Below are 27,479 nucleotides of genomic sequence, written 5' to 3' on the forward strand. Positions count from 1 at the left end.
AAAATATATCTGAACAATAATATTATATATTATCTAATTGTAATAATATAAGAAAACTTTCCGAGATACTTAACCAACTATAACTTAATAAGAAAAAAGGAAACAATATTGTTTTCTATTGATTGACATTTGAATATTTAATTCCATGAGTTTTAATTATTTTACAGATACTTGATTATATAAGTTTAACTAAAACAAATTTTATCGGTTAGAGTATATCAGCTAAGAATTTATCTACTATCATATATTGTATCCGACTCACCAAGTCCTTGTAGCTCCAAGTCAGCTTCAGTGTTATTCATCACGTCAAGGTCCAAGCTATCTTCATGGTCACTTGATCGTTGCATCCACTCAGGTTTATCCACACGTTTGGCATCCACATTATTTATCCACTGGTTCTGCATTACAGAGTTGCATCCACGAAGTTACATCCACTCACTAGGTCTTTCTTCTTCCAAGTTAACTTCAGGTTCGACCCTGGTTGCCTCACATTTCTTCTCCTCAAATGCGTCAAAGAGTCCTTCCTCAACCAACTAAGCTCGGTTGGTGTCACTGGAGCCAGCACAGCACCAAGAATTGTTATCACACATGTATAAGGTTTAAATGAATAAATTAGTATGTTATCTTCCTTTCTAACATAGTTTTTTTTTCTGTGAATTATGGTGTGGAATATGGAATAGGAGGACAACCATCGATATATAGTGATATGTATAGTTTTGGTGTTCTTTTGGAAATGTTCACTGGATAACGACCAACAAATGATTTCTTTGGGGGAGACGTTTCTCTACACAGCTACACTAAGTTGGCATTGCAAGATAGGGTGTTGGACATTGCATACAAATCAGTTCTTAATAGTGATCTCAGAGTTGGTTTCCCGGTTAGTGAGTGTTTGACACTGGTTGTAGAGGTGGGACTTAAGTGTTGTGAAGAATCTCCAGCCAGTGAACATGGAATAAGAGTTAATGTCTGTCAGGGAGAGGTTCTTTCAAGCCAAATGAGGAGCCAAAAGTTGAAGTCTTTCTGTTTTTTTTTCTAATTGAATCCCACATAAAATATTAATATGAGGCCTATATAATATTGCATTTCAGCATTTGTACTTTTTTCTCTATCTATGCTCTCTTAAGGAATCTTCTGTTGCACAAAAGAAATGAAACTTTGTGTGATAAGATGAATGTTTGTTTGTGTTATCGTTTTTACATTTTGACAAACATCTTCTTTGAGATATTATGTAAAAACTCTAGCCAAATGTATGGTTTATCTATTGCCTATATATTGCAATTTTTGCTAACTCAAAAATAAGAAACAATTACGTATCAATTTAGCAATTTCTTCAAAACATTTGCAAGAGTCCTGATACAATCGATTGATCTCTAGAGAGAGGCGTCATAGAGATAATTTTTCTTCTCATGACAGAACTAGAACAGAAACATGGGGAAAGTATAATTGTTTTATGTATGACTCACAAGTTCATGATCGGAAGAGACTGTGTGTAAGAGGTAGGATTTCTGGTGGAGAGAAATGTTTAACAAAGCTAAAGTGAGTTCAGGCCAGAAAAGAAACATGAAATGTGTGAGAGAGACAAGATTGTGAAGCACTGTGAGCTATTGATTAAGAAAATCCACCCAAAAAACAAACAAAATGAGCCAGACAACTTTACTTGCAGTCTGTGAGCTATACCATAACAGTCATAAATTATAATACACGGCCTCTTCAATCCTCTTCCGCAACAAGATGAGGACTTCATTCGACTAGGCGCATATTCATGTTAGATCCAGTGTTTTCATAGCCGATCCGTATCCGCAGTTGAACCGGTAAACCCGGTGACCCGTAAATAATCCGGTTTGGATTTTGAAAAATAATTATTAAAAAACCCGATAAAACCCAGCATTACAAAAATGAATAAACTACAAGAATTGTGATTTTTTAGATCCTGATGAAAGTAGTATTATATTATTTGAAGAAAATGATAATAAAGAATATTATTTTAATTTTTGCAATCTCAATTTTAGAGTATAATTTTAGAGTATATTAAACTTCTTATGTAGTCTACTAAAATTGATATTAAAAATTAAAATAATTTTAAATAAATATTAATTTTTTTGGATGAATAAATTAAAATAATAGTCTTTAAATTACTATTCAAAAAATTTGAAATCATATATTAAAACTATAAGAACATTAAAGAATAAATAAAAAAATCATATTAAATTTCCAATGAATTCTACTCCATAATTTAAATCAGTATTCTTCAAATATGCCGAAATTTTAACCTATTTATAGTTTTGTCTCCCTATATAAAGAAAATTTACATATTCTTTGTAAAATGGCTGCAAAAATTTCTATAGTTTTCTCCCTTCTATCTAAAACTATCTCTCTTCTCTCTCTCTCTCTTTCTCTCTCTAAAACTCTCTCTCTCTCTCTCTCTCTCTCTCTCTCTCTCTCTCTCTCTCTCTCTCTCTCTCTCACTCTTCTCTCTCTCTCTCTCTCTCACCTATCTCTAATCTCTTTTAATTTGAAGAAAAGTTTTTGTTTAATTTTTTAATTTTTTTCTCATATCTTTCTCACAATATTATCTTATTTTTGTAAGTATTTTCAGTCATTGTTGCATCTCCTTCTCTGAAAATTTAAGATTTAGATCTATATATTTTAAATATGTATTTTATGTTATATTCAAATAAAGTTATAGATTAAAAATCTATCTATTTATTTTACTAATATTTTTTCCTATAAATTCTATTTTGATTTTTAAAAAATTAAAGCTATTTTTACATTTTCTAAATTTACAGATTTTAGATTTGAAAATTATCTTATTCATAAGACTTAAACCATAAATTTGAAGGGGACTTCTTTAGAAGGCTACTAAAATATACTTATAATTTTTTTTGTCTCATGTTTTCTCTTACTTTTACCTTATTTTGTAGGTATTCTCTTTCATGGTTTTCTTCTGTTCCTCTTGTAACTTAGATCTTTAGATTTTATATTTGTATTTATATTCAAATTCAGTTATAGATTAAAACTCTATGCCTTTCTTATTTGCCACTATTTCAGCTTAAAAAATTATTTATAAGTTTTTTGAGATTTGAAGCTATTTTCATGTTCTTAAATATACATATTCTTAGATCTGAAAATTATGTGATTCAGATGACTTCTAATGAAGGCCAATAAACTTCTAATGAAATCTACCAAACCATAAATTTTAAGAAGACTTCTCATGAAGTCTAATTTTTAAATTTGAAAATTATTCGATACAGTATACTTTTGATGAAGTCTATTTAAAATCTAAGACTAGTAAACTCAAATGAATTCTAAAAACAATAACTTTTAAGTAGACTTCATTAGAAGACTACTAATATAATTGTAATTTATGCTCTTATGTTTTCTCAAAATTTTGTCTTTTTTATTTTTACAGATTCTCTTCCAAAGCTTTCATCTCCCCCACCCAAAAATTTAATACTTAGATCTATAGATTTTAAATATGTATGTTAGAAGTTAAGGCTAATATACCTTAAATGAAGTTTATTAAAAGCATAAATTCAAAGTAGACTTCACATGAAATCTACTAAAATATGATTTCAGACTTTTTATATAATGTCTTTTTTTAAAAAAAATTAATCATTTTTAATATTATTTCATCTTCTTTTGCTGGTTGTATTAGCAGACATCATTAGAAGATTTCATTAGCAAACTATATTTGTGCTATCAATATTATGAATAATCAAAAAAACTCTGGAGAATCTTATTAAATTTGCTTTGTAATAAATTATTATCATAAAATATTTGTTTGTAAACTACTATTTGGATGCAAAATCCTTGGATATAATATTAATTTTTAACTGTGTTTCACTTGTATAATATTATTAATTTTTTTAGCTATCAACTTTATCACAACATACTCTAATCAACAAGAAATTGAAACCATTATGATTGTAAAACTTAAATATATCAAACTTACACACAAGTAAAAAAAAATTAACACATATGTGAAAACAAAAAAAATCTACAAATACTGCTCAAGAAGGCTCAGGAGTAAAAATAATTAAAAAGACTTATTTTTTTACCACAAACAGGGCCGGGCCTGAGTTATGTAGGGCCCCAAGCACAAAATATGTTTTTGGCTCTTTAGTAACTTATTTTTTTTTTTAAATTAAAGTTGTGTTGCACAGGTTCGAACCGGCGACCCTTTTCCTTCTGATTTCACCAAATACCAGTAGAGCTGACTGCGCTTTTGTCAAATTAATTGGCCCTTAATATATAATTAAACCTGACGGCCTCAAGCATATGCTTGATCAACCTTTAGTCAGGCCCGGCCCTGCATAAGACCATCCATTCTGTGAACATTGTCTTCTCAATACCAGGCTTGCGAATTACACGGCCAAGATTATCAGTTTCTTTAACTGTGATATTATGTTCACCTTCTAAGTGAATGATAAACTTCTCAACTGATGGCTTTCTTTTGTGTATGTGGAATGCATATGTCCGCCACATAGACTCACAAGCTGATAGATATCGAGCATCGATGAATTCTTGGATCTCATTATGTTGCTTGATAACTTTATCCTTCGGTTAGCTAGAGGCCACTGCGTCAGATGTTGTTGCCGTATGCCCCTTTTCTATAACTGCGGATGCTCTATCAACACGCTTGGTTATGTGCTTGAACAAATACTTTACTGCACTCGTACGATTACACCATTCAACATTAATATGAGCTTCATACTTCTTCAGGAGCTTAACGCTATGAGGCACAACAAAGTTGTTGTTTAGAATTGCCCCATCCTTTACCACAGACGCATCATCGTTCCGACGCCGACGATATAATACAACCCTGACTTATCAATCAAAGTATTGTCATTATACGGTCGAGGATACTTTTGGTGCATACATTCTTCTCCATACATGGTGACTTCCGATTAGCGTCACCACATGGTCCATGGATCATGTGTTTTATTACTAAATTGTAAGATTTTGGGTCTTCTTCTTTGTTTGAGAGCTCGGCTGAAATAATCTCATCTATCTCCTCTGCACTCGGTGTCCTGGAAGAGTTTCCCAACCACAATAATATATGTGCATGTGGGAGCCCTCTTTTTTGAAACTCTATCTTGTGGAGAGCTGCTGTGTATGGCCTGAAAAAAGTTCCGTTTTTGAAATCCTTGAGTAGCTTATCTAACTTCATTTTAAAGACTCGACATTCAATGTCTGGTCTATCATTGGGAGAGTCTCCACCATATTTCTCAAGATGCTCTTTAATCTCCCTCCAATTAGGATTTGCCGTCGTTGTGATAAACAAATCTGGATTCTTATATACTCTGCAAATAGCCATCGCATCATGGTATTTTTCGACTAAGTAATGTGGCCCACTGGTGAAACTTGGCGGCAGTATGAACCTTTGGCCAATAATTTTAGCATCAGTGTCACCATTGCCAACAGCATCGAGTACATTACTGACGCAGTCGGAAATCACTAAGGTTAGCAAACACTAATCCTTAGATCAAAATCAAGCTCTCAAGCAAGAACTCGAATATTAAGCTCTGGAATCCACCAGAAAAGATAAAAGCTTGAAAACTTCTATTGATAAGAAAAGATATGAATGTTTAAAACAAAATACCTAAAACCCTCTTATATAGAGAGAGCTTAAAACATAAAAAGGTAAATCCCTACAAGACAAGGAAAACATGAAATAAAAGGAAAACTTCTAGATTAGGTTCTGTAAATCTAAGAGTCTCCTACATCAGTCTCCTCCACCTCGAAAGAACTCGACCCCGAGTTCTCTTCTGGATAAAGAACACCATCAGCATGATACTCATAGATGTCAGCCACATTGAACGTATTAGAAATGTTCATGTCTTCTGGAAGTTCCACCACATAAGCATTATCATTTAACTTCCGCAAAATCTTGAATGGACCATATTTGCGAGGCTGTAGCTTGCGATATGTGCCTACGGGGAATCTTTCTTTTCGTAGAAACACCATCACTTCATCTCCTTCTTTGAAAACCTTGAGTCTTCTACGCTTGTCTGCTGCTTCTTTATTCTTTTGACCCGTTGCTTCTAACTTCGCTCGGACAGCGTCTCTAGTTGCTAGAATATCCTCTGCCATAGCCTCAGCTGAGATACTAACTCCAGGAGCTTTAGGCAACTTAACCAAATCGACCACATGCTTCAGAATAGAAGTATAGACCAAAGAAAAAGGTGATTTCCCTGTAGCTGAGTGCACGGCACTGTTGTAAGCAAACTCCACTTGAGGTAAAGCCAGATCCCATTGTTTCGGTTTATCTCCACAAACACTTCGAATCATATTCCCCAAAGTTCTATTCGTCACCTCGGTTTGCCCATCAGTCTGTGGATGAGCTGTAGAACTCCGTTTCAAGCTGGTTCCAAACATTCTCCAAAGTGTAATCCAGAAGTGACTCAGAAACTTGGTATCTCTGTCGGAAATTATTGTCTTAGGAACCCCATGAAGCCGTACCACTTCCCGAAAAAATAACTTGGCGATGTTAGAGGCATCTGCAGTCTTCTTGCAGGCGATGAAATGCGACATCTTGGAGAATCTGTCAACGACCACAAACACAGAATCGACGCCTCGCTGTGTACGAGGTAAGCCTAGCACAAAATCCATAGACAAGTCTTGCCAAATATCTTCTGGGATTGGTAATGGCATATAAAGTCCAATGTTCTGAGATTGTCCTTTAGAAACCTGACAGATATAACACCTTTTTACTATAGCACCCGCATCTCTCCTTAAATGTGGCCAATAAAACCTTGTCTCCAAGCTAGCAATGGTCTTGTCTCTTCCCAAATGACCACTAAGGCCGCCACCATGCAAATCGCGAATCAACTTTTCTCGTAATGACGAGCAAGGAATGCACAGCCTGTCTCCTTTAAAAAGATAACCATCTCGTATGTGGAAATCTGCCGAAGGATGCTTCCCATTACATTTGCCCCATAACTCCTTGAATTCAGCATCACATTCATACAACTCCTTTAAAAACTCGAAACCCACAAAGATAACCATCTCGTATGTGGAAGTCTGTCTCCTTTAAAAAGATAACCATCTCGTATGAGTAAGGAAGCTCTTCTACTCAAGGCGTCTGCCACCTTGTTAAGAGTCCCAGACTTATGCTGAATAATGAAAGGAAACTTTTGCAGAAAACTTACCCAACGAGCATGCGTCTTATTTATCACTTTCTGGCTGTGAAGATACTTTAGAGCTTGGTGGTCTGTAAATAGAACAAACTCTCTCTGAACCAAGTAATGCTCCCATTGTCGAAGAGCTCAAAAAACCGCATAGAACTCTTGATCATACGTGCTCCACTTTTGGCGAGCTTCACTTAACTTTTCACTAAAGAAAGCTATCGGTCGTTTTTCTTGTGATAAGACGGCACCTATTCCCACACCACTAGCGTCACATTCCACTTGAAACACTTTGTCAAAATCGGGTAAGGCTAATACTGGTGCAGTACAAAGCCTCTCTTTAATTAAAGCAAAACTCTCTTCCTGTTCGGATCCCCAATGAAACTTCCCTTTCTTCAAACACTCAGTGATAGGCGCAGTAATGGTACTAAAATCTATAACAAATCTTCTGTAGAAAGTAGCTAGACCATGAAAGCTGCGTATCTCAGTGACTGACTTAGGAACCGGCCAATCCCTTATGGCATTCACTTTCTCCTGGTCAACCTGAATCCCTTCTTCACCAATAACAAATCCAAGAAATAACAGCTTGTTGGTGCTGAACGTACATTTTTTAAGATTGATGTACAGTTGGTTTTCTTGTAAAACCTGCAAAACTTGCTTCAGATGTTCCATATGCTCGTCTTTTGTTTTACTGTATATCAAAATGTCATCAAAATAAACCACCACAAAAGAACCAATGAACGGGCGGAGAACCTGGTTCATTAATCTCATGAAAGTGCTAGGAGCATTTGACAACCCAAAAGGCATCACCATCCATTCGAATAATCCGTCTTTACTCTTAAAAGCAGTTTTCCACTCATCTCCAGGCCTGATTCGAATTTGATGATAACCACTTCGAAGATATATCTTTGAAAACACCTTAGAACCTGACAACTCATCAAGAATATCTTCCAACCGGGGTATAGGGAATCGATATTTAATGGTTATCTTATTAATGGCTCTACTATCAACACACATCCGCCACTGGTTACCTTTCTTAGGAACTAGCAGAACCGGTACGGCACATGGACTCATGCTCTCACGAATAAATCCTTTTCTCAGCAAATCTTCAATCTGTTCCCTTAAAATCTCATTCTCCTTAGGGCTCATACGGTAATGGGGAATATTTGGTAGACTGGATCCTGGAATCAAGTCAATATGATGCTGAATATCTCTCATGGGAGGTAGATCATTAGGAAGTTCTTCCGCAATCAACTCTTTGAAATCTTCCAGAATTTCTAACACTTCTCGTGGGGTTGACGTTTTCTCTGTTACTGCACTCAACAACCCTTTAACAACCAAGGGATAGAAACACTTTGCTTCTTGAACATCCCCATCAAGCTCTTTGTCGTCATGTGTCATAACCAAGAAACTTGACTTCTTTTCCTTCGTAGTGTTACAAAAATCCTTAACAGGTGCCATGGCAATTTTATGGTTGCCCCACGTAAACATTATCACATTGTCTCGACCTCGATATGTGATATCGTTATCATACTGCCAAGGTCGTCCAAGAAGAATGTGACAAACATCCATGTCAAGAACGTCACAAGTGATCTCCTCCTTATAATGTTTACCTATAGATATGAGAACTTTGCAAGTCATGCTAACTCGAACTTGTGATCCTCTCTTCACCCAACCAAGACCGTACGGTTTCTCACGACGGGTTGTGGGTAGCTTCAGATAGTCCACCAGCTTTTGAGAAACTAAATTCTCTGAGCTTCCATTATCCACAATCACATTACACACCTTGTTTTGAATAGAACAATGTGTTCTAAACAAATTCTTACGTTGGCCTTCTTCTTTAGATGATAACAAGACTCGTTGCAGCACAAGGTTTATCATCTCTCCAGATTCTTCTTCAGCGAATTCAGCTCCCTCATATTCTTCATTCTCAGCGAAATCCCTTTCATCCTCTTCATCTTCTTCCTCTATTATAGCAACTGTTCTCCGACTTGGACAGACATTTGATTTATGACCATGTCCTTGGCAACGGAAACACTTGTCAATGGAAGGCTTAGCATAAGGATTGTTTTGTCTCTGAGCTGGTGTCTTGTTCTGTTGGGTTGAATTAGAGCTACTAGCTCCTTTGTTTCCCGGATTGGAGTCTTTATTGGCTACACTCTTTTCTTTCTCACTTGTTGGTTCAAAATTGGTCTGAGCCGTGTTTCTTCTAAATGTTGAGAACCCGCGTGATGACTTCTCCATTAACTCAGCTTTTAATGCTAGACTGGAAGCTTCATGCACGGTCCATACGGTTTGCAAACCCATCTTTCCCTGAAGAGAACCCTTTAACCCACTGATGTACCTAGCCACCTTCTGATTCTCTGTTTCGCCTAACTCATTGCGTTCAGAGAAACGCAAGAATTCAGCTGTGTACTCGGTCACACTTCTGTTTCCTTGAACACAATCGAGATACATCTTGTAAAGAATTTGTTCGTAATCTTCCGCTAAGAATCGCTCCAGCATTAATTGCTTCACTCGACGCCAAGTCCTAACTGGTCCTCTCCTTTGTCTTTGCCTTTGGACAACGAGTTTATCCCACCACACTGCAGAAGTCTTCTTCAGTTTGACAGCTACCATCTTAACTTGTTTATTCTCAGGAACGCCCATGACATCAAAAAATCGATCAACATCAATTTGCCAATCAAGAAACTTCTCCACTCCCATAGTTCCATAAAACAATGGAATATCGGCTTTTACCCGATAATCATAATTGTTTTGTAGGTTTCCTTCAGCTATTTCTTCTTCTGATTCTTCTTCTGAACTAGAATTATCAACAACAACATCACGATTGTTTCGACCTTGTTGACCCCGAATTGGTCTTCTTTCTCCACCTCTTTGACCGGCGTTATTAACCTGATTGGGATAAGCCACAACCTGATTATTTAACGCAGTTACCAGATTTGCCAATTGAGCAGTTACGGCAGTGAGGTTTGTGGTTGCCTCCCTTAAACCTTCTGCGAAACCCTCGAAGTCGGCTTTGGTTACTGGTTGATCACCCATGGCTGATCAAGCTTCGAAAAGAGAAGGAGAAGACCTTGCTCTGATACCACTTGACGCAGTCGGAAATCACTAAGGTTAGCAAACACTAACCCTTAGATCAAAATCAAGCTCTCAAGCAAGAACTCGAATATTAAGCTCTGGAATCCACCAGAAAAGATAAAAGCTTGAAAACTTCTATTGATAAGAAAAGATATGAATGTTTAAAACAAAATACCTAAAACCCTCTTATATAGAGAGAGCTTAAAACATAAAAAGGTAAATCCCTACAAGACAAGGAAAACATGAAATAAAAGGAAAACTTCTAGATTAGGTTCTGTAAATCTAAGAGTCTCCTACATCAATTGCACACATATGTGTACATATAATAGATTTTTAGTAATCACATTTTTCTTGCTTATTTTCTATTGGAATGAGAGTGTTGTATTTTCCAAAACAATAGGAATGTTGGAGGTTCGTGCGCATCAACTTTTTATATTAAATCCCGTTTGTTATGTCATTTTTTTTTGATCAAACAACTTTCATTGAAACTTAAAAGAGTTCAACTCCATCAATGGAGGATACAATAAGGCTACAAGGAGCCAAACAAACCAAAGCATAGACCAATACACTGGACAAGCAAATGAGAAAGTTTAAACAACAAGTACTCAAATAAAAGCTTAAAGATAGAGGTGATATCACTAGTTCAACCACCGTTGTCTCCGAAAGAGGGTAGTCAAACAAGAAGACTTCTTCAAATTGACATTCTTCTTCAAAACAATAAAGGGGAGGGATGAAACCATCCATGGTCAAAGAGGTCAGATAGTTGACACCATCTAAACGAGAGACGATAAACATCTTCGCTTCTGCTTCAAACAGAACCATCTTCAAAACAATGCTCCCTATAACAATTTCACTAATAACAAGTGATAGAAGTGGAAGGAAAAACGACTCCTTAAAGGAGAAAGGAGGGCAATTAAAGCCCAAACAAACCAGATTTGCTGGAAAGATACATAAGTTAAGAACTTTCACTCCAAGCTGCCACAGGAGGAGAGAATGCCATATCATTACAAAAGCCATTAGAGCAAAGGTGGAAGGAAGCCTGCATACTGCAGTAAATGGACAACTGCATACTGCAGTAAAGGACCCCACATAGACCACAGAAGTACCAACAAAGGCCACAGTAGCATAACTAAATGTAACCACAACAGTCGGGACTAACAGAGAAAAACTCGGATCCAACAAACCCAGTTCATATGAAATCATCAAACCTAGCTTTGGATCTGAGAACTTATGGGGAACGGTAAGTGTGACCCAGAGGTCGTACAACTGAAGGAAACCCGTGAAAGATAAAGTATCAGGCGGAGGGTCAGGAGGAACCGGTGGATCTGGAGGATTTGACGGGAGAGCAACCTTCAAATTTGGATCTGGTGGATCTGAGGGAGGGCGTGGAAGTGAAGCTACGAGCGGCGCCATGGACGGAGAGGAAGAGGAAGAAGCTTCTCGTTGATACGTGTGAGGCGAGACCAACGGCGGCGAAAGGGTGGTGAAACTCTAATCGCCTTTGCTATCCCCTTTTTTAGAGTCGTTTATTTTTGCATTTATCAGTAGCTTATGTAATCAACTTATTTTGCTCAGCAGTAGCTTATCTTTTTTTAAATTCCAACGCATATGTGATGTTTGATCTGTTTATTGTTTGATTTGTCAAACTTTTGTGGTTGTCTAGAGTAAAGTAGATCAGTTATGGAATAAAAGTTTGGTATAACTCATGTGCAGAAGCAGAGGAAAGTTATTATCGCTACCAAGAACAAATACTAAGGTCTTAGAACAGAAAAATGGAAATCGTAGATAAAATGGTGGACATTTTTACGAAGAGGAAATGTAGATGCGATGAGATTTTCCGAGTTGGGAACCTGAAATTATTTTAAAATAAATCAGTGATCAGAACTTAGTAATATAAATCAATTTACTTAGTTTATAGTATAGGTAGACGTACTTGATAGTAGTGAGATATCCATCATCAGAGTAGGAGTTTTTGCTTTGACTTTTTCAGTTGATAGCTAAAATACTGAGAAACATATAAATGTGAATTATTAGATAAGTAATCACTAAAAACATATTGGGTGTGATTCTAATTTTAAAATTTTACTTAATCTCATGGGAACGAAGGCGGTTGAAGATTTATTTGTAGACTATGTTCTTCACTTTTTGTGGGTGTGAATCTTCGCCTTTAATGATTTTTAGTCCTGCTCTCCTTGTTACACGTGAGAGTGCTACATAGAGTTGACCATATGCGAAGACCGGTTTAGGAAGATATAGGAGAACCTATTTTAAACTTTGCCCTTGACTTTTGTTGATTGTCATTGCATAACACAATCTTGGGAATTGTCATCGACGTAAAGTGAACGGTAGCTTTATTTCATCATGCAAGAGTACAATCCTTGGTATCAATACTTCATTTCCAATGTGTGAGCCAGTGATTATTTCTGCCTTAAGCACTCGTTCGCCTATGTAGGTTAGGATCATACGGGTACCATTACATAATTCTTTTCTCTGATTTATGTTTCGCAGAAGCATAATCGGGGCCCCAACTTTGAGAGTGAGCTTATGAGAAGGCAATCCTGGAAACTCCAAGGAATTGAGATACTCAATCGCGTATAATGTATCGTTTTGATCAGATTGAGTGTCTGAAATCTCAAAGCTATCGTAACTGTAGTAGTCTCTTGACTTCCCGTCAGTTTTGGAGATTGTGTATGCATTGATCTCATCGACTGTTTCATTGAGGTGTGAGTATAGCTCTATCAATGTAGGTGTGAGTATAGCTCTATCAATGTAGGAGCTTTGGGAGGCCTTTATCTTGTTGACTTCTCCATATGCGGCATCAACAACTTGTTTTAAAGAGTCATCCTTAATCTCTCGAACCAGTGAGTTGTCGACAATTATCATCTGTTCATGATAGCCATCATCCTCATCTTCTTGTACTGATTGTGTGCGACCTTCCCCAACTTTGAGAAGCCACTCGGAGAACTCCTTCTCGTCTTGATTGACTCGCATATTTGTTTTCAAAGAGAACTTGTGGCAGCTATCCCATAGATATGAATGACTTATTGAAGCTATGACAGTATCAGCTCTATTCCCTTGTGGAATTACTGGCAAGATCTGTCTAAAATCACCACCTAACAAAACTGTCTTGCCGCCAAAAGTCTGATCCTTTGCGGGTGGATTTTTCTTAGACATTATGTCCTTCAACGTTCTGTCTAGTGCTTCGAAAGCATGCTTATGAGTCATAGGTGCCTCATCCCAAGTTATGAGGTCCGTTTTCTCGATTAGTTCGGCCAGCATTTTACCTGGTTTGATGTTGCAGAGCTTATCTTCAGAGAGCTTTAAAGGAATATTAAAGCGAGAATGAGCTGTTCTCCTGTTAGGCAGGAGCAATGCAGCTATACCTGAAGAGGCAACCGGCAAAACGATCTTCTTTCCATCCTTTTTATCAACATAGTCTAAGACTGATTCATAAATTGCACGTTGCTCAGCATTAAGTAAGCTGTACCGCCTGTCATGTCTTTGTGTTTCGTCAGTAACATCGTAATCCATTTTTTGGTTCCACAAACTGCTCCCCAATTCTTTTAGCAAAGCAGGTTTGATCTTCGGCATCTCCTTAATATCATTTAGCGAGCGTTCAATCATGCGCATCAACTTTTCCACTTCGATCAACGTGTACTGCTCAAGGATCTCATCATCCAGTTCTAGATTTTCGTGACCCAAAAGCCTTCGTCTCTTGTAAAGTATATCCTCGCTCATTGACTTCCATGAGTGTTCCCATAATTTTTTCGGGCTCGTAACGAAGCAATTATTCAGGAATGTGACAAACATATCTCGGAGTTTGAATGGGGTAGCCGATATAGCAGCCTATGACATACTCTCGTGCCATTCAACATCATTGTCCAAATAGCCTCGTGCGTGGCAAACCGATTTAAAGTCGGGGTATTTCACATCATTAAACGTCTTAAGCTCGTCATAACTTCTAGGACCCTTAATCTTATTTATAAGGATCCTTAGATAGTACCGATCACCTGATGATGGATGGACCGCTACGATTCTCCCAATGGCTTTTCCTCTCTTACGCTCAGACCACACTTTGGTAGTGTTGTTCCGTACAAAATATTCAGGTATTTGCACATAAGTCAACGTTCGTGCAAACTCTGACCTTCTGCATAAGAGGTCCACAAATTCTCTGTATACAACATGTAACTGGACAATTTCCTGCAAAAAAAAAAACACGTGAAACAAAATTAGCAAAAGAATATTATATGTTTGATACAATTATAGAAGTAGACATTTTAAGGAAGTCTACACCTATTAGTTAACAACTTAATCAAACAAGAATAATTAGAGTTCCATAATTATAACACATTAACTTTTGACATTCATGCAAGAACATTAGAATTCATTAACACACACTGTAAAAAAATTAAATCATCAAAACACATGATGAATAATACCCAAATCCACTTTAAAGGAACTTTCGACATTGATTTCAGCTGAATACGTCATTTGAAGTCTAGTTTTGTAGACTACCAAGGTAATCTATTATTTAGGTTACATTTTGCCATTACATAATTGTAAGCTATTTTTGAAAATATGAGTAGACTTCCTGCAAAAAAATATTAGTTTTGCTACCTAGTATTTAACTTTCTAGAGCATACTTCATTTGCAGTCTACATTTTTAATTTTTTTTACAAAAGTCAATTTTGCAATTGACCAAGTTTGACTTTCCACGATTATGTTTGTTTTATATTTAAGATTTGGTCTTTAAGTTTAAGAATATTATTGTTGTAATTTGTATTTAGAATATAAGTTTTGAGGTAGATGTCGAGGGTTTAGATTTACGATGTATAATGGAGTTTAAATAAAATTAGATTTAGAGTTTAGTTTTAAAATTTGGGTTTATAGTTTGAAAATATTATATTTGGAGATTTAATTTAGTATTTAGGGTTCAAGGTATTAGATTGAACGGTTTAATATATAGTCACATAAAATTGTGGCAAAACCAGGGCTAAATGTAAAGCGACAAAAAATAACATGGCAAAGTTGTGGCAAAATGTATAGCGACGGAAAATTATGTGGTAAAGTCGTGGCTAAATGTATAGCCACGGATGTAAACACGAAAAAATCATGGCTAGATGATAGCCACGGTTTTTACCTGACTACATTGTGGTTAATTCAGACACATTTTATTTTGGGTTTTTACCGTCATTACAAATTCCTTCATCGGTATACACACCATTTTGCTTTTATTCGGTCAACGAACAAACTTTGTATCATTTCAAAAAAATTGAATATAAATGCTTAAGTTATAAAAATGGATTTGGAGTTACAGGTAGTGTTTTGAACGGCGGAGGGAGTTGGCCGTTCGAGGACGCTATGCCATCGGACTGGGCTGATATGATCGACGGTTACCAAAACGCAGCTTTGGCATCACGTTTGGGAATACCGATAATATACGGCATTGATGCCGTCCACGGCAACAACAACGTTTACGGAGCCACCATCTTCCCCCACAACATTGGACTCGGAGCCACCAGGTTTGATCCCCGAGTCTCATTCTCTTTCATTTTACAAGAACATTGAGCGACTTGGGTATAGTAGTAGTGTTTGTCCAATTAGATTGGAACTGAACCTAATTAAGTACTAGTATTTGAAGCTAGTGGTTGTTGAATTAATGTGATAACACTGGTTACTCGTTGCGGTATTTCAAAAGAGACGCAGATTTGATCAGAAGAATTGGGGCTGCAACAGCACTAGAAGTAAGGGCCATGGGTGCTCACTGGGCGTTTGCTCCTTGCGTAGCCGTAAGTTCCTTATACATGTTATGATACTGAATGAATAATCAGTAGAGTTTACTCCATGATTATTTCTTGTCGTCCAAGCAAAGTCCTTATGATAATAATTTAGGGTGTTTGATTTACTTTTGGTTAAACCAAGACCTCTTCGTCCTCTCTTTTCTTGTAATAGCTTTAGTTTTCTGATAGGCTTTGAGAAATCCACGATGGGGGAGATCCTATGAGTGTTATAGTGAAGATGCTAACACTATATGTGAGCTGACAACGCTTGTCTCGGGCCTTCAAGGAGAGCCACCCAAAGAACACCCTAATGGTTACCCTTTTCTTGCGGGAAGGTATGCACATGGCTTGATATGCGTCTTTAATAATTTCAATGTCATTACTCATGGATTTATTCATATGCGACAGAAACAATGTGGTTGCTTGTGCAAAACACTTCGTTGGAGATGGTGGTACCGAAAATGGCACAAACGAAGGGAACACTATTGTGTCATTCGAAGACTTGGAGAGAATACATCTTCCTCCATATCTGAACTGTCTTTCTCAGGGAGTCTCTACTGTTATGGCATCTTACTCAAGCTGGAATGGAAGTAAACTCCACTCTAACTATTTCCTCTTGACAGAGCTTCTCAAACAGAAACTAGGTTTCAAGGTCAACAAAAAGTTTGTTTGTTATGGAATATCTGAACAAACCAGAGGTCTATGAACTGAGCTGGCCACCTTTGCTTTGATTACTAGGGATTTATTATTTCTGACTGGGAAGCTTTGGACCGGCTTAGCGAGCCATTTGGTTCAAATTACCGCAATTGCGTCAAGATCTCAGTTAATGCTGGAATTGACATGGTAGACTCTAAAACCTCCTGTTAATGATTTACACTTTTTCAGAGTAAGCAATGAATGAGCATTATGTTACTAATTTATTTTATTGCAGGTGATGGTGCCTTTCAAGTACGAACGGTTCATACATGACCTAACAGATCTGGTGCAGTCAGGGGAAGTGCCGATGGCTCGGATTGATGATGCTGTTGAAAGAATACTCAGAGTGAAGTTTGTAGCTGGTCTTTTCGAACATCCTCTCACAGACCGATCTTTATTGGGTACTGTTGGCTGCACGGTGAGGTTTCTTGTACATAGTGTTATTTGATTGCAGGGCATTATTGACTCTGTTTTTCATGATTTTAGGAACATAGAGAATTGGGCCGTGAAGCGGTTAGAAAGTCTCTAGTTCTGCTAAAGAACGGCAAACATGTTGATAAACCGTTTCTACCACTAGATCGCAATGCAAAGAGAATTTTAGTCACCGGAACACATGCTGACGATCTTGGCTACCAGTGCGGGGGATGGACAAAGGCATGGTTCGGTCTAAGCGGAAGGATAACAATCGGTAATTAACGCAACGACTGAAAGTAAATGTTGTTAGAAATTTAATATGAATGGATCTGTCTTGGTCTGAAAATGTAGGCACAACGCTTTTAGATGCCATCAAAGCAATAGTTGGAGACCAAACAGAAGTAATATATGAGAAATATCCTTCAGAGGAATCCTTAGCCTCGAGTGAAGGTTTCTCTTATGCAATTGTTGCGGTTGGGGAATCGCCGTATGCAGAGACTCTGGGGGATAACTCAGAACTCATAATACCTTTCAACGGGAGTGATATTGTAACCACAGTTGCAGAGAGAATCCCAACTCTAATGATCTTGTTCTCAGGACGGCCTATGGTTCTTGAGCCGACGGTTCTTGAAAAGACGGAGGCTGTAGTCTCTGCTTGGCTGCCTGGAAGCGAAGGGCAAGGAATGGCTGATGTCATATTTGGAGATTATGACTTTGAGGGAAAGTTACCAGTGAGCTGGTTCAAACGAGTTGAACAGTTGCCCCTAAACGCTGATGCCGATTTGTATGACCCGTTGTTCCCTCTTAGTTTCGGTCTCAATTGAATTCCACCAGGAATTCAAACCATGTTTAACTTTACTGGCCTGGCAAAACATTTATCCATTATTATACAATAAATGATGGAGTTTGAGTATGTTTGTAATAACAAAATCAAGTGATATGTGTGTGTGTGTGTGTTATTGATATGTACGTTCCCCATGTATATTTTGAGAATCTATAAGCAAAACTAAATTTCCTTTTTTCTAGCATGTTTTTTTTTAACTTGAACGATTGATGTGTTGACCCGGTTTGTTTTATGTCATTAACTTAGTTTCTTGTTGACAATCCATCAAAGCAGCAGTTAGAGATAAATCCAAAGTGATTTACGAGAAAAATCTTCAAAAGAATTAGAAGAAGCCGATGCTCAACCAAAAAACAAGAAGAATAAAGCATTGAAACTGAGCACTTGTGCAATTGTTGCAGTTGGGGAATATCCTTCAGAGGAATCCTTAGCCTCGAGTGAAGGCTTCTCTTATGCAATTGTTGCGGTTGGGGAATCGCCGTATGCAGAGACTCTGGGGGATAACTCAGAACTCATAATACCTTTCAACGGGAGTGATATTGTAACCACAGTTGCAGAGAGAGTCCCAACTCTAATGATCTTGTTCTCAGGACGGCCTATGGTTCTTGAGCCGACGTGATGGAGCGGAAGCAACGATAAACAGCTCAACCAAGGGGTTGTGGAACCACGCTTGGGACCTGTTAGCTCAACCAAGGGATTCTAGAGAATCCTCGTTTGGGATCTGCTTCTTGATTGATGAATCTAATCAAATCAATACAAGGGATAGAGAATATTATTCTCCCAAAAGCCAAAGCTCTTTTATTAATCAAATCAAACTGAATACAACTTTAGGCTTGAATGACTATTTATAATAAATCCTTAAATCTATGAAAACCCTAATCTTAATTAAAATAAGAAAACTACTAAAATATAGAAAATACAATAAAAAGTAATTATCTATGTAAACTAGTGAATAATAAAGATATTTAGAATATTTCCAAATATCTTGCTGCATCACGACGGTTTTTGAAAAGACAGAGGCTGTAGTCTCTGCTTGGCTGCCTGGAAGCGAAGGGCAAGGAATGGCTGATGTCATATTTGGAGATTATGACTTTGAGGGAAAGTTACCAGTGAGCTGGTTCAAACGAGTTGAACAGTTGCCCCTAAACGCCGATGCCAATTTGTAAGACTCGTTGTTCCCTCTTGGTTTCGGTCTTAATTGAATCCCAGCGGGAATTCAAACCATGTTTAACTTCACTGGCCTGGCAAAACATTCGTCCATTATTGAACAATAATGATGGAGTTTGAGTATGTTTGTAATAATAACATTTATCCATTACTTAATGCTTTTTGATGCCATCAAAGCAATAGTTGGAGACCAAACAGAAGTAATATATGAGAAATATCCTTCGAAGCAATCCTTAGCCTCGAGTGAAGGCTTCTCTTATGCAATTGTTGCGGTTCGGGAATCGCCGTATGCAGAGACTCTGGAGGATAACTCAGAACTCATAATACCTTTCAACGGGAGTGATACTTGTGTGTTCAGATACTTGCTGGCGTAAGAGTCTGTATGTCCTTTGATCGATACTCTCAAGATTTAGCCTAGACATTTATATGCAGAAATGAGGTCAGTAGAGGGGTATGTCAGGCAGAATCAGTTCAGCAGTGGAATGGATGGTTTGGTTGTTAAGCTAAGGTCTAATACATGAATTTCTTCTAAAGTTGGCACTGCTCTAATGTGGCTTGCAACATTTCAAAGGTGAAAGTAGTAAGTTTAAAGTTGTGTGAGTTCCTCTTGTTTTCAAACTTTTTTCAGAGGTTTGTTCTTGTTTGGCTTGAGGATAAACAAAAGGATAAGTTTGGGAGTTGATATACCATGGCTTTTACAAGTTTTTAGCCATGGTATATAGATGTTTTAGAGTCTATTATATGGGTTTTGAGTATGTTTTAAAGTGTTTTTAGGTTCAGGTACGTTTTGGAGAACTTTGATGATTTTGGAGCCTTTTGAGGTGGAGAACTCCACAAACGCGTCATATGTTTAGCTATGGATGGATACCTTCCCACGGTTTGATTGACACATATTTTTACACAAGATAGATCTTTTAGTTAGCTTTCCAGTGCTGCCGGTTTGAGTTCAATCAGCATCTTATAGCAGAAGTTATGCCCGATTTATTGAAGAATGGTATGTCTGCCTCACGAGAGAAAACTGTCGAGGAGATGAAGGATTGTCGATCGACGACAGACCTTTGGTGTCCATCGACGGTGATCCCAGAAGACGGGTTGAGCCTATTTCATGACCGACTTAAGCCCAGGAGTCACCACATATTACCAGAATGCCCCTGGAAGACTCAAAATCCTATTTATGTGTTTTCTAAGCCTTTGTTGATGGCTAGGCTTTATTCTATTCATTGTTCTTATTTTAGGATTGGAGAGAAGAGAGGAACTCCTTCAGAGTCCTCTTGGAACTCCATTGGTTTTTGTTTTTATATTTTATACCTATTCATCTATTCATCTATGATTTATGTGAACAATTTCATGTTTGAATAGTTCCACCTGCTAGGTTTAGGAAATAATTAAGGTTATGAGGGATTAACCCAAAATATAGATACGCTAAGGTGATAAAGATTTCCTTCAAGGAAATGTTTGTAATGCTTGTGTTCTAGAGTATCTAAATAGAACCCTGGACTTAGGATAATTAAGAGCACGCGAGGGCATGGTCTGCTACCTGAATTAATTTCCTTAGCTACGATTGTTAGAAACAAGCGACACCTGATTTAATCAATACTAGTGAACCTATCGAACAGTTCGCTAAAGTTTGCCTAAGGAAACATCGATCGACGCTAATCTCATAGCATCAATCGACGTTTGATCCATTTCAACAATAGACATCTGAGATATTGGACTTAGTCAATAGGAATTATTCGCACACGGAAGGTGGAATACTTTCTCATTAGAATTCGAGTTCTAGGATTGATAACCTTAGCATCTATATCACTATAATCATGATTACCTGAAATCCTAAGTCTAGCAACCCTCCTTCCATCAATCAACTGAACAACTACCTTCTTCACCATGTTTACTTTATATCCTGCTTTCATACTTATCTACCTAGCTTAATCGCGAATGTATTGAGTTTATTGTATGCCCACGCTCCGTGTAGATTCGATCCCTAAATACTACAACTAAACCTCTTATTTGAGAGAGTAAAGTCAATCCTTAAAGTAATTTGAGTGATATCACATATCGCTCTTGAGAAGATCCACACCGGAGCTGCACAAGTTTAGAATTTTACTCCATCCCGTAGATGCGCAAGTCCATGTCCAAGCTGTATTTAAGAGATGTTTGGACTGCAGCAGGTGAATCATAGTCTCTGAACTGGACGCTCCCAGTACCATATATACCTCCTCGCTTGTTTGTCCATGCTGAAAATGGAAACAATGACAGACGCATACACAAGTAGACAAATAAGAGACAATCTTCAAGACATAGGCTAAGCAATAATGATAGTTCATTTTTGACCTAGAGTCATTAAGCAGACATTATAAACATACAGGTAATAAGACATTAAGAAATAATAATCAATCAAAGAATGGTACCTTGACATACTCTAGATCAAGGAGGATGCGTCTTGGAGTTGCAGCTGCAGCAGTTGAAATTGAAGCAGTTTGGCTGACATTATTGTGGGAACCGAAATTCGCACTGTCGATTTCCGTTTAAATTAGGAAACTAGGAAAACCCTAATTTTCCAGAGGTCCCGGATATCTGCTAATACCACACGCTAAGTAATCAGAACACGAGATAACAGCGACAAAAGTATAAAAATCGTAAAAAGAGAGCAAAGAGAAGTCTTATTCCAAATTTGCGTATGAGCGTTTACAACAAGGTATAAGCCTGGGCTCGAGAGCTGTCGGCGAGATTCCTAGTTCTAGCAACCCTAAGACGGCTAAACCTAATTGAGTCACAGCTCGAAATAACAAAAACAGAAAGTTGCCTAATTGCTCTAAGTGCTAAGTTTGCTCTGAAAAAAAGTCCTCCCCCCATGCCTCTCGCCTAGGATTCCTTATATACTCGCTCCAAGGTCGGTTTACGCTTTTACTCTTCTGCCCTTAAGCCGTCATAGCATAAAATGGAGATATTCCATTTTTTCCGATCTTCGTAATTATCTTCAAAATTTCGTATCTATCCGCGAAAACTTGACATTTATCATTCCTTGCGCGCCAAGCGTAAACCATCCTACGGTTTACAGGCTTTTGGCTAAGAAATCATAGGATGGGCCTCGAGTCGCGTTTTAGGTCCCTTTGGGTCGTCTTCCGACTCGAAGCGTTTACTGCGACTTCTTTCGATAAAGAACAAACTTTCCGCGGTTTTTACCGCAAAGTTTGATCGATGATTTAGAATGGCGGAAAACATGAACTGAGTTCACTAAGGTCTTGGGGAGATAGCATCAAAGGATAGACGAGTATGCATGGACTGGTGTCGTATTGACGTTTCGGAAAAGCTCGGTCGCTACGTAGCGACCGAGCTTGGCTCGAACTCGATTGCTACGTAGCGACCGAGCGGGACGTGCGCTCGGTCGCTACGTAGCGACCGAGCAGTGTGCATGCTTGGTCGCTACGTAGCGACCGAGCAGTGTGCATGCTTGGTCGCTGCGTAGCGATCGTACTTGGCTTGTCCGTGGTCCGATTGCCATACTCGAGCTCGTCTGTGGCTGGTTTTAGATACGTGTCCGTTGCCTTGGGACAGCCGGTATTTGATTCAATCGAGATTTGAACTCGATTTTACTGCGAGATTCTTCGTAAAGATTTCTTTACGAAGATTACTTTTCGTAAAAATATTCAGTCCAATTTTTACGGACTTTCAGACATTGATTCCGTCGTGACCGATTTTGTATGATTTTAGAGAGTAGAATAGGTATTGAGAGATTTAAAGAGATTCAAGAGAGATTAAAGAGAGATTATGGGGAGATTAAGGAAAGATGAGATTGTTTATGAAATGTAAAGGAGAAACATGATAAACTAGAGAGAGAATATGATGAACTCGTGTTATTCATTCATTAAGACTGAGTTTACAATATATATGATGATACAAGGGTTTTAGAGAGACTAAGCATGTGAGGTCAAGGATAAGGTTGCTTTAATTCAAAACTGATCCAATGAGAGCTGTCACACATTTTTGGCATCTTGGACAAGGTTTCTTTCGCCTTTACAGCCTGTTCCAGCCTGTGAGGATAAGGCTCAGTCACTCTATCCATCCAAACGGTAATATCCTCTAAGGTAAAACTCCTTTGGCCGTTTAATCCTTTCACGCGGGTAACTTCTCCTTTTGGTCGAGTAGTGGATTGATCCGGACCGTACGGATGGTACGGCCAGTACGGCCTTGTACGGCCTGATCAATCCCAAGCTCTCCTTCTCTTTGCCTTCACACTATCTCATTCCCAACTCCTTAAGCCATCTTCTCACATACTGATCAACTCATTTCAACACTCCCTCTCAAGCTTAACTTAATGACTTAGTTAAGCTTGGAACAGCCATGAGAACTTCCTCATTAAAAACCTCACCAAGGAAAACCCATTGGGATAAAACCTTGATGAGGGAAAAAGAGTAAAGACCTCATGACAAAGGGGATCAGCTCCTTTGGGAAAGATCTATGAGTCCCAATCTGTTATGAATGGACTCCATAGTCTTTTGTCTTGGAGCCTTGGTAAACACATCCGCAAGTTGATCCTCACTCCTTGTGTAGCATGGCAAGATTACTCCCAAGACAATCATCTGCCTCACCTTGTGACAATCAACTTCAATGTGCTTGGTTCTCTCATGGAAGACAGAGTTGGTTGCAATGTGTATAGCCGCTTGATTATCACAATGCATAGTCATTGGAGTTGCTTGCTCTATCTCCAAATGCTTCAAGATCCCTTTGATCCATACCAACTCATTGGTGAGCTTCAGCATTGCTCTATACTCAGCTTCAGCACTTGAACAAGACACCACCTTCTGCTTCTTGCTCTTCCAAGTCACCAAGTTTCCTCCAATGAATGTACAATAGCCTGTGGTTGATCTTCTGTCTGCTCTATCTCCAGCCCAATCAGCGTCACAATATCCCACCACTTCAGTACTCTTGTTGCATCCCATCCAAACTCCAAGGCTTGATGTCCCATTCAGATACAAGAGAAGTCTCTCCACCATGCGCCAGTGATGTTCCTTTGGGACTTGCATATGCTGGCTCACTTGATTCACAGCAAAGCATATGTCTGGCCGTGTGATGGTGAGGTAGATGAGCTTCCCCACTAGCTTCCTGTATAGCTTTGGATCATGAAAGGCCTTGCTATCTTCAACCTCCCCCTCACGTGGAATCTTGTATCCATCTTCAAGAGGCATCTTTGCTGTCTTATCTCCTTGTATACCTGCATCTTTCAAAAGATCAAGTGTATACTTCCTTTGGGAAATGAACAATCCTTCCTTAGATCTACACAACTCAATTCCAAGGAAGTATTTCATTTCTCCTAAGTCTTTGATTTCAAACAAAGATTTCAAAAACTCCTTTGTGGCTTTTATACCAGCCTTATCACTACCTGTTATGATAATGTCATCAACATATACAAGTAGACAGATGATACCTGAGGGTGTAGTGAGAGTGAAGAGAGTGTGATCCAATTCTGACTTCTTGAATCCACACCCATTCAGAGTAGTACTCAGCTTGTTGTACCATGCTTTAGGTGATTGCTTCAACCCATAGATAGCTTTCTTGAGCCTCAACACATTCCCTGGTTTCACAAGATGCTCTAGACCTGGTGGTGGATACATATACACTTCATCTTCTAGTTCTCCTTGAAGGAATGCATTCTTCACATCCATCTGCCAAAGTTCCCACTCAAGGTTCACAGCAAGAGACAGTACAATCCTTATAGTATGTAGCTTGGCAACAGGAGCAAAGGTATCAATGTAGTCTTCTCCATATGTTTGAGTGTATCCTCTAGCCACCAGTCTTGTCTTCTTCCTATCAATGGTTCCATCAGGTAGATACTTAATGGTAAATATCCACTTGCTTGTTACTGCCTTCTTCCCTTTTGGTAACTCACTTTCAAACCAAGTGTCATTCTTTATCATGGCATTGGCTTCATCACTCACTGATTCTTTCCAATCTTCATGCAGCATTGCTTCTTCATATGACCTTGGTACACTGCTTTCATCTAAGCTCATCATGAATGCACAATGCTCCTTTGGGTAACAAGCAAAAGAACATACAGCCTGAGAGGGATGCTCCACAGCCTGGGCATTGTAGTACACTCTCGTGTTTACCCAGTTGGAAGCATCTCTCTTTAGCCGTGTGCTTCTCCTCAATGGTACCTCAGTTGGTGTTTGCTCTGGTGCTTCTACTTCAGTTGCTTCCACTTCTCCTTGTTCTGGCAACTCATTCCGCTCTTTACTACTTGGTTCAGCTCCACTTTGATCAGGATGATGCGCAAAATCTTGACTCTCATCTAGCTCCTCAGTTTCATCCCTCCCTCATGATCAAGGTGAGATGGTTCTTCAGCTTCTTGTACTTCAGGTGACTGATCTTCATTCGACTCCTGGGACATTCCAATCCCGAGACCTTTTAGTATCTGTCTCAAGCTTGTAGCTCTATCTGAAGGTTGTGACAGATCCTCCAGCTCTTTCCAATCTTTATCTTCATAGTAGCTCTTCTCTTCAAAGAACTTGACATCTCTAGATACAAGTACCCTTCTTGTTTCTGGAACAAAGCACTTGTATCCCTTCTGTGTAGTTGAGTACCTATCATCATAGCCTTGACACTCTTTGCTTCCAGCTTGTTTCTCATCTCTCCCGGGACAAGAACATAGCTTATACACCCAAAGACTCTTAGGTGATCTAGTACAGGCTTGCTGTTGTTGAGAACTTCATAAGGAGCTTTATCTTCTAAGATCCTGGTTGGTATCCTATTGATTAGGTAGCAAGCCGTGATCACAACATCACTCCAAAATCTCTTTGGCACTCTCATCTGAAACATCATTGATTTGGCCACTTCCATAAGATGTCTATTCTTCCTTTCAGCCATTCCATTTTGCTGAGGAGTGTAAGGGCAACTCGTTTGATGAAGAATCCCATTTTGAGCTAGATGGTTTTTGAATGCACTGCCAGTATACTCTCCACCATTATCAGACCTAAAAATCTTAATCTTGGCATTATACTGGTTAGAAACATATGATTGAAAGTTTTTAAATGCATCAAGAACCCTATCCTTTGTTTTGATTAGTGTTATCCAGGTGTATTTGGATTTTTCATCTATGAATGTGACAAAGTACTTGTAATTATCTCTAGATAAGCAGGGAGCAGTCCACACATCAGAATGAATAAGATCAAAGCATTTATCATAGATAGTAGTAGACCTCTTAAACACAGTCTTACAATGTTTTCCCAAAATACAAGCTTCACACTCATTATTTTTAAATATGACACGTGGTAACATTAAGCTCAAGGCTCTAACATGTGGATGTCCTAGCCTAGAATGCCATAATGCACATCTACTTAAAACAGAACTCAACAAGCAACTAGAACTAGAAATAAGAGAAATGTCTTCAAGTAAATAAATGTCTCCTTTGGTTACTCCTTGTCCAATCAACTTACTGTTTTCAATATCCTGAAATTTCACATCATTAGGACTGAAAATAACATTGCATTGAAGATCATTGGTACATCTCTTAAAATATAATAGATTAGAAGTGAACTCAGGTATGTATAAGGCTTTAGAATCTTTATTAAACATTTTCAAGTCTCCTACACCTCTAATAGGAATTCTATCACCATTTGCAATCATTACATGTCCATGAGCAGGTTCTATATTCTTTATAAGACTATCATCACTAATCATATGATGTGAAGCACCTGAATCAATAATCAAGGGTTTTATTCCTTGAGCAATGTGATTCCTAGGTGATTTACTTACCAACTTCAGCTTATTAATGATATCAAGCAATGTAGATTCATTTCTAGACATTCTATCAGCAGCAAAGGTCTTATATGAGTCAGATTCAATTCGTGTGTTATCAAGGTTCTCTAACAACCTATCACAAGTTCTAGGTAACACATGAGCAGCATAGGAATAACCAAGAGTGTTTCCGAGTGTGTTACCAGACTCTTTGAGAGCTTTGATCAGGGCATCAATGTCAGACTTCCTAATCACCTCATGCTCCATGTTCTTCCCGGCTCCTTGGTGATGAGAGGTTAAGGCTCTTCCTTCACTTTCACCCGCATGACCAGATGAACCAGCTCCTGATGCGCCAGCTTCACTTGTCTCTGCAGAAAGGTGAGCTCTTCCCTCCCTCTCCTTGTTGAACTTGGCCGGCTTCAAGTGAGGGTGTAGAATCCAGCACTGACTCCTCTTATGCCCCGGCTTCTTGCAATGATCACAGTTGCCACTGAACTTCCTCTCCTCTCCACGGTAAGCAGCTTTGTTTGCTTGGATTGCCTCAGCTTTGTTGGATAGAGCCATATCTCCTTTTCTCCCAAACAAGCCGAGGGTCCCTTCTTCCTTCTGAAGCTGTGCACACACCTCCTCCATAGATGG

At 38.4% G+C, this 27,479-nt stretch overlaps 1 protein-coding gene and 1 pseudogene across 1 annotated transcript; one reads left to right on the top strand and one right to left on the bottom strand.

Annotated features, from left to right (window-relative positions):
• Positions 1 to 12,533: 12,533 nt before the first annotated feature.
• On the bottom strand, positions 12,534 to 13,946 carry LOC106413117. Its single transcript, XM_022693302.2, has one exon. The coding sequence runs from the start codon at positions 13,944 to 13,946 to the stop codon at positions 12,534 to 12,536; it is 1,413 nt and encodes a 470-aa protein (XP_022549023.2).
• Positions 13,947 to 15,227: 1,281 nt separating this feature from the next.
• LOC106413118 lies at positions 15,228 to 18,117 on the top strand (annotated as a pseudogene).
• The last annotated feature ends 9,362 nt before the right edge of the window (positions 18,118 to 27,479 follow it).

The sequence above is a fragment of the Brassica napus genome, chromosome A1 (genome assembly GCF_020379485.1).
Source record: "Brassica napus cultivar Da-Ae chromosome A1, Da-Ae, whole genome shotgun sequence".
NCBI classification, from domain to species: domain Eukaryota; kingdom Viridiplantae; phylum Streptophyta; class Magnoliopsida; order Brassicales; family Brassicaceae; genus Brassica; species Brassica napus.

What these genes read in the sequence shown, in the direction of transcription:
- LOC106413117 (XM_022693302.2), bottom strand. Translation starts at nt 13,946, where the DNA reads ATGAGCGAGGATATACTTTACAAGAGACGAAGGCTTTTGGGTCACGAA.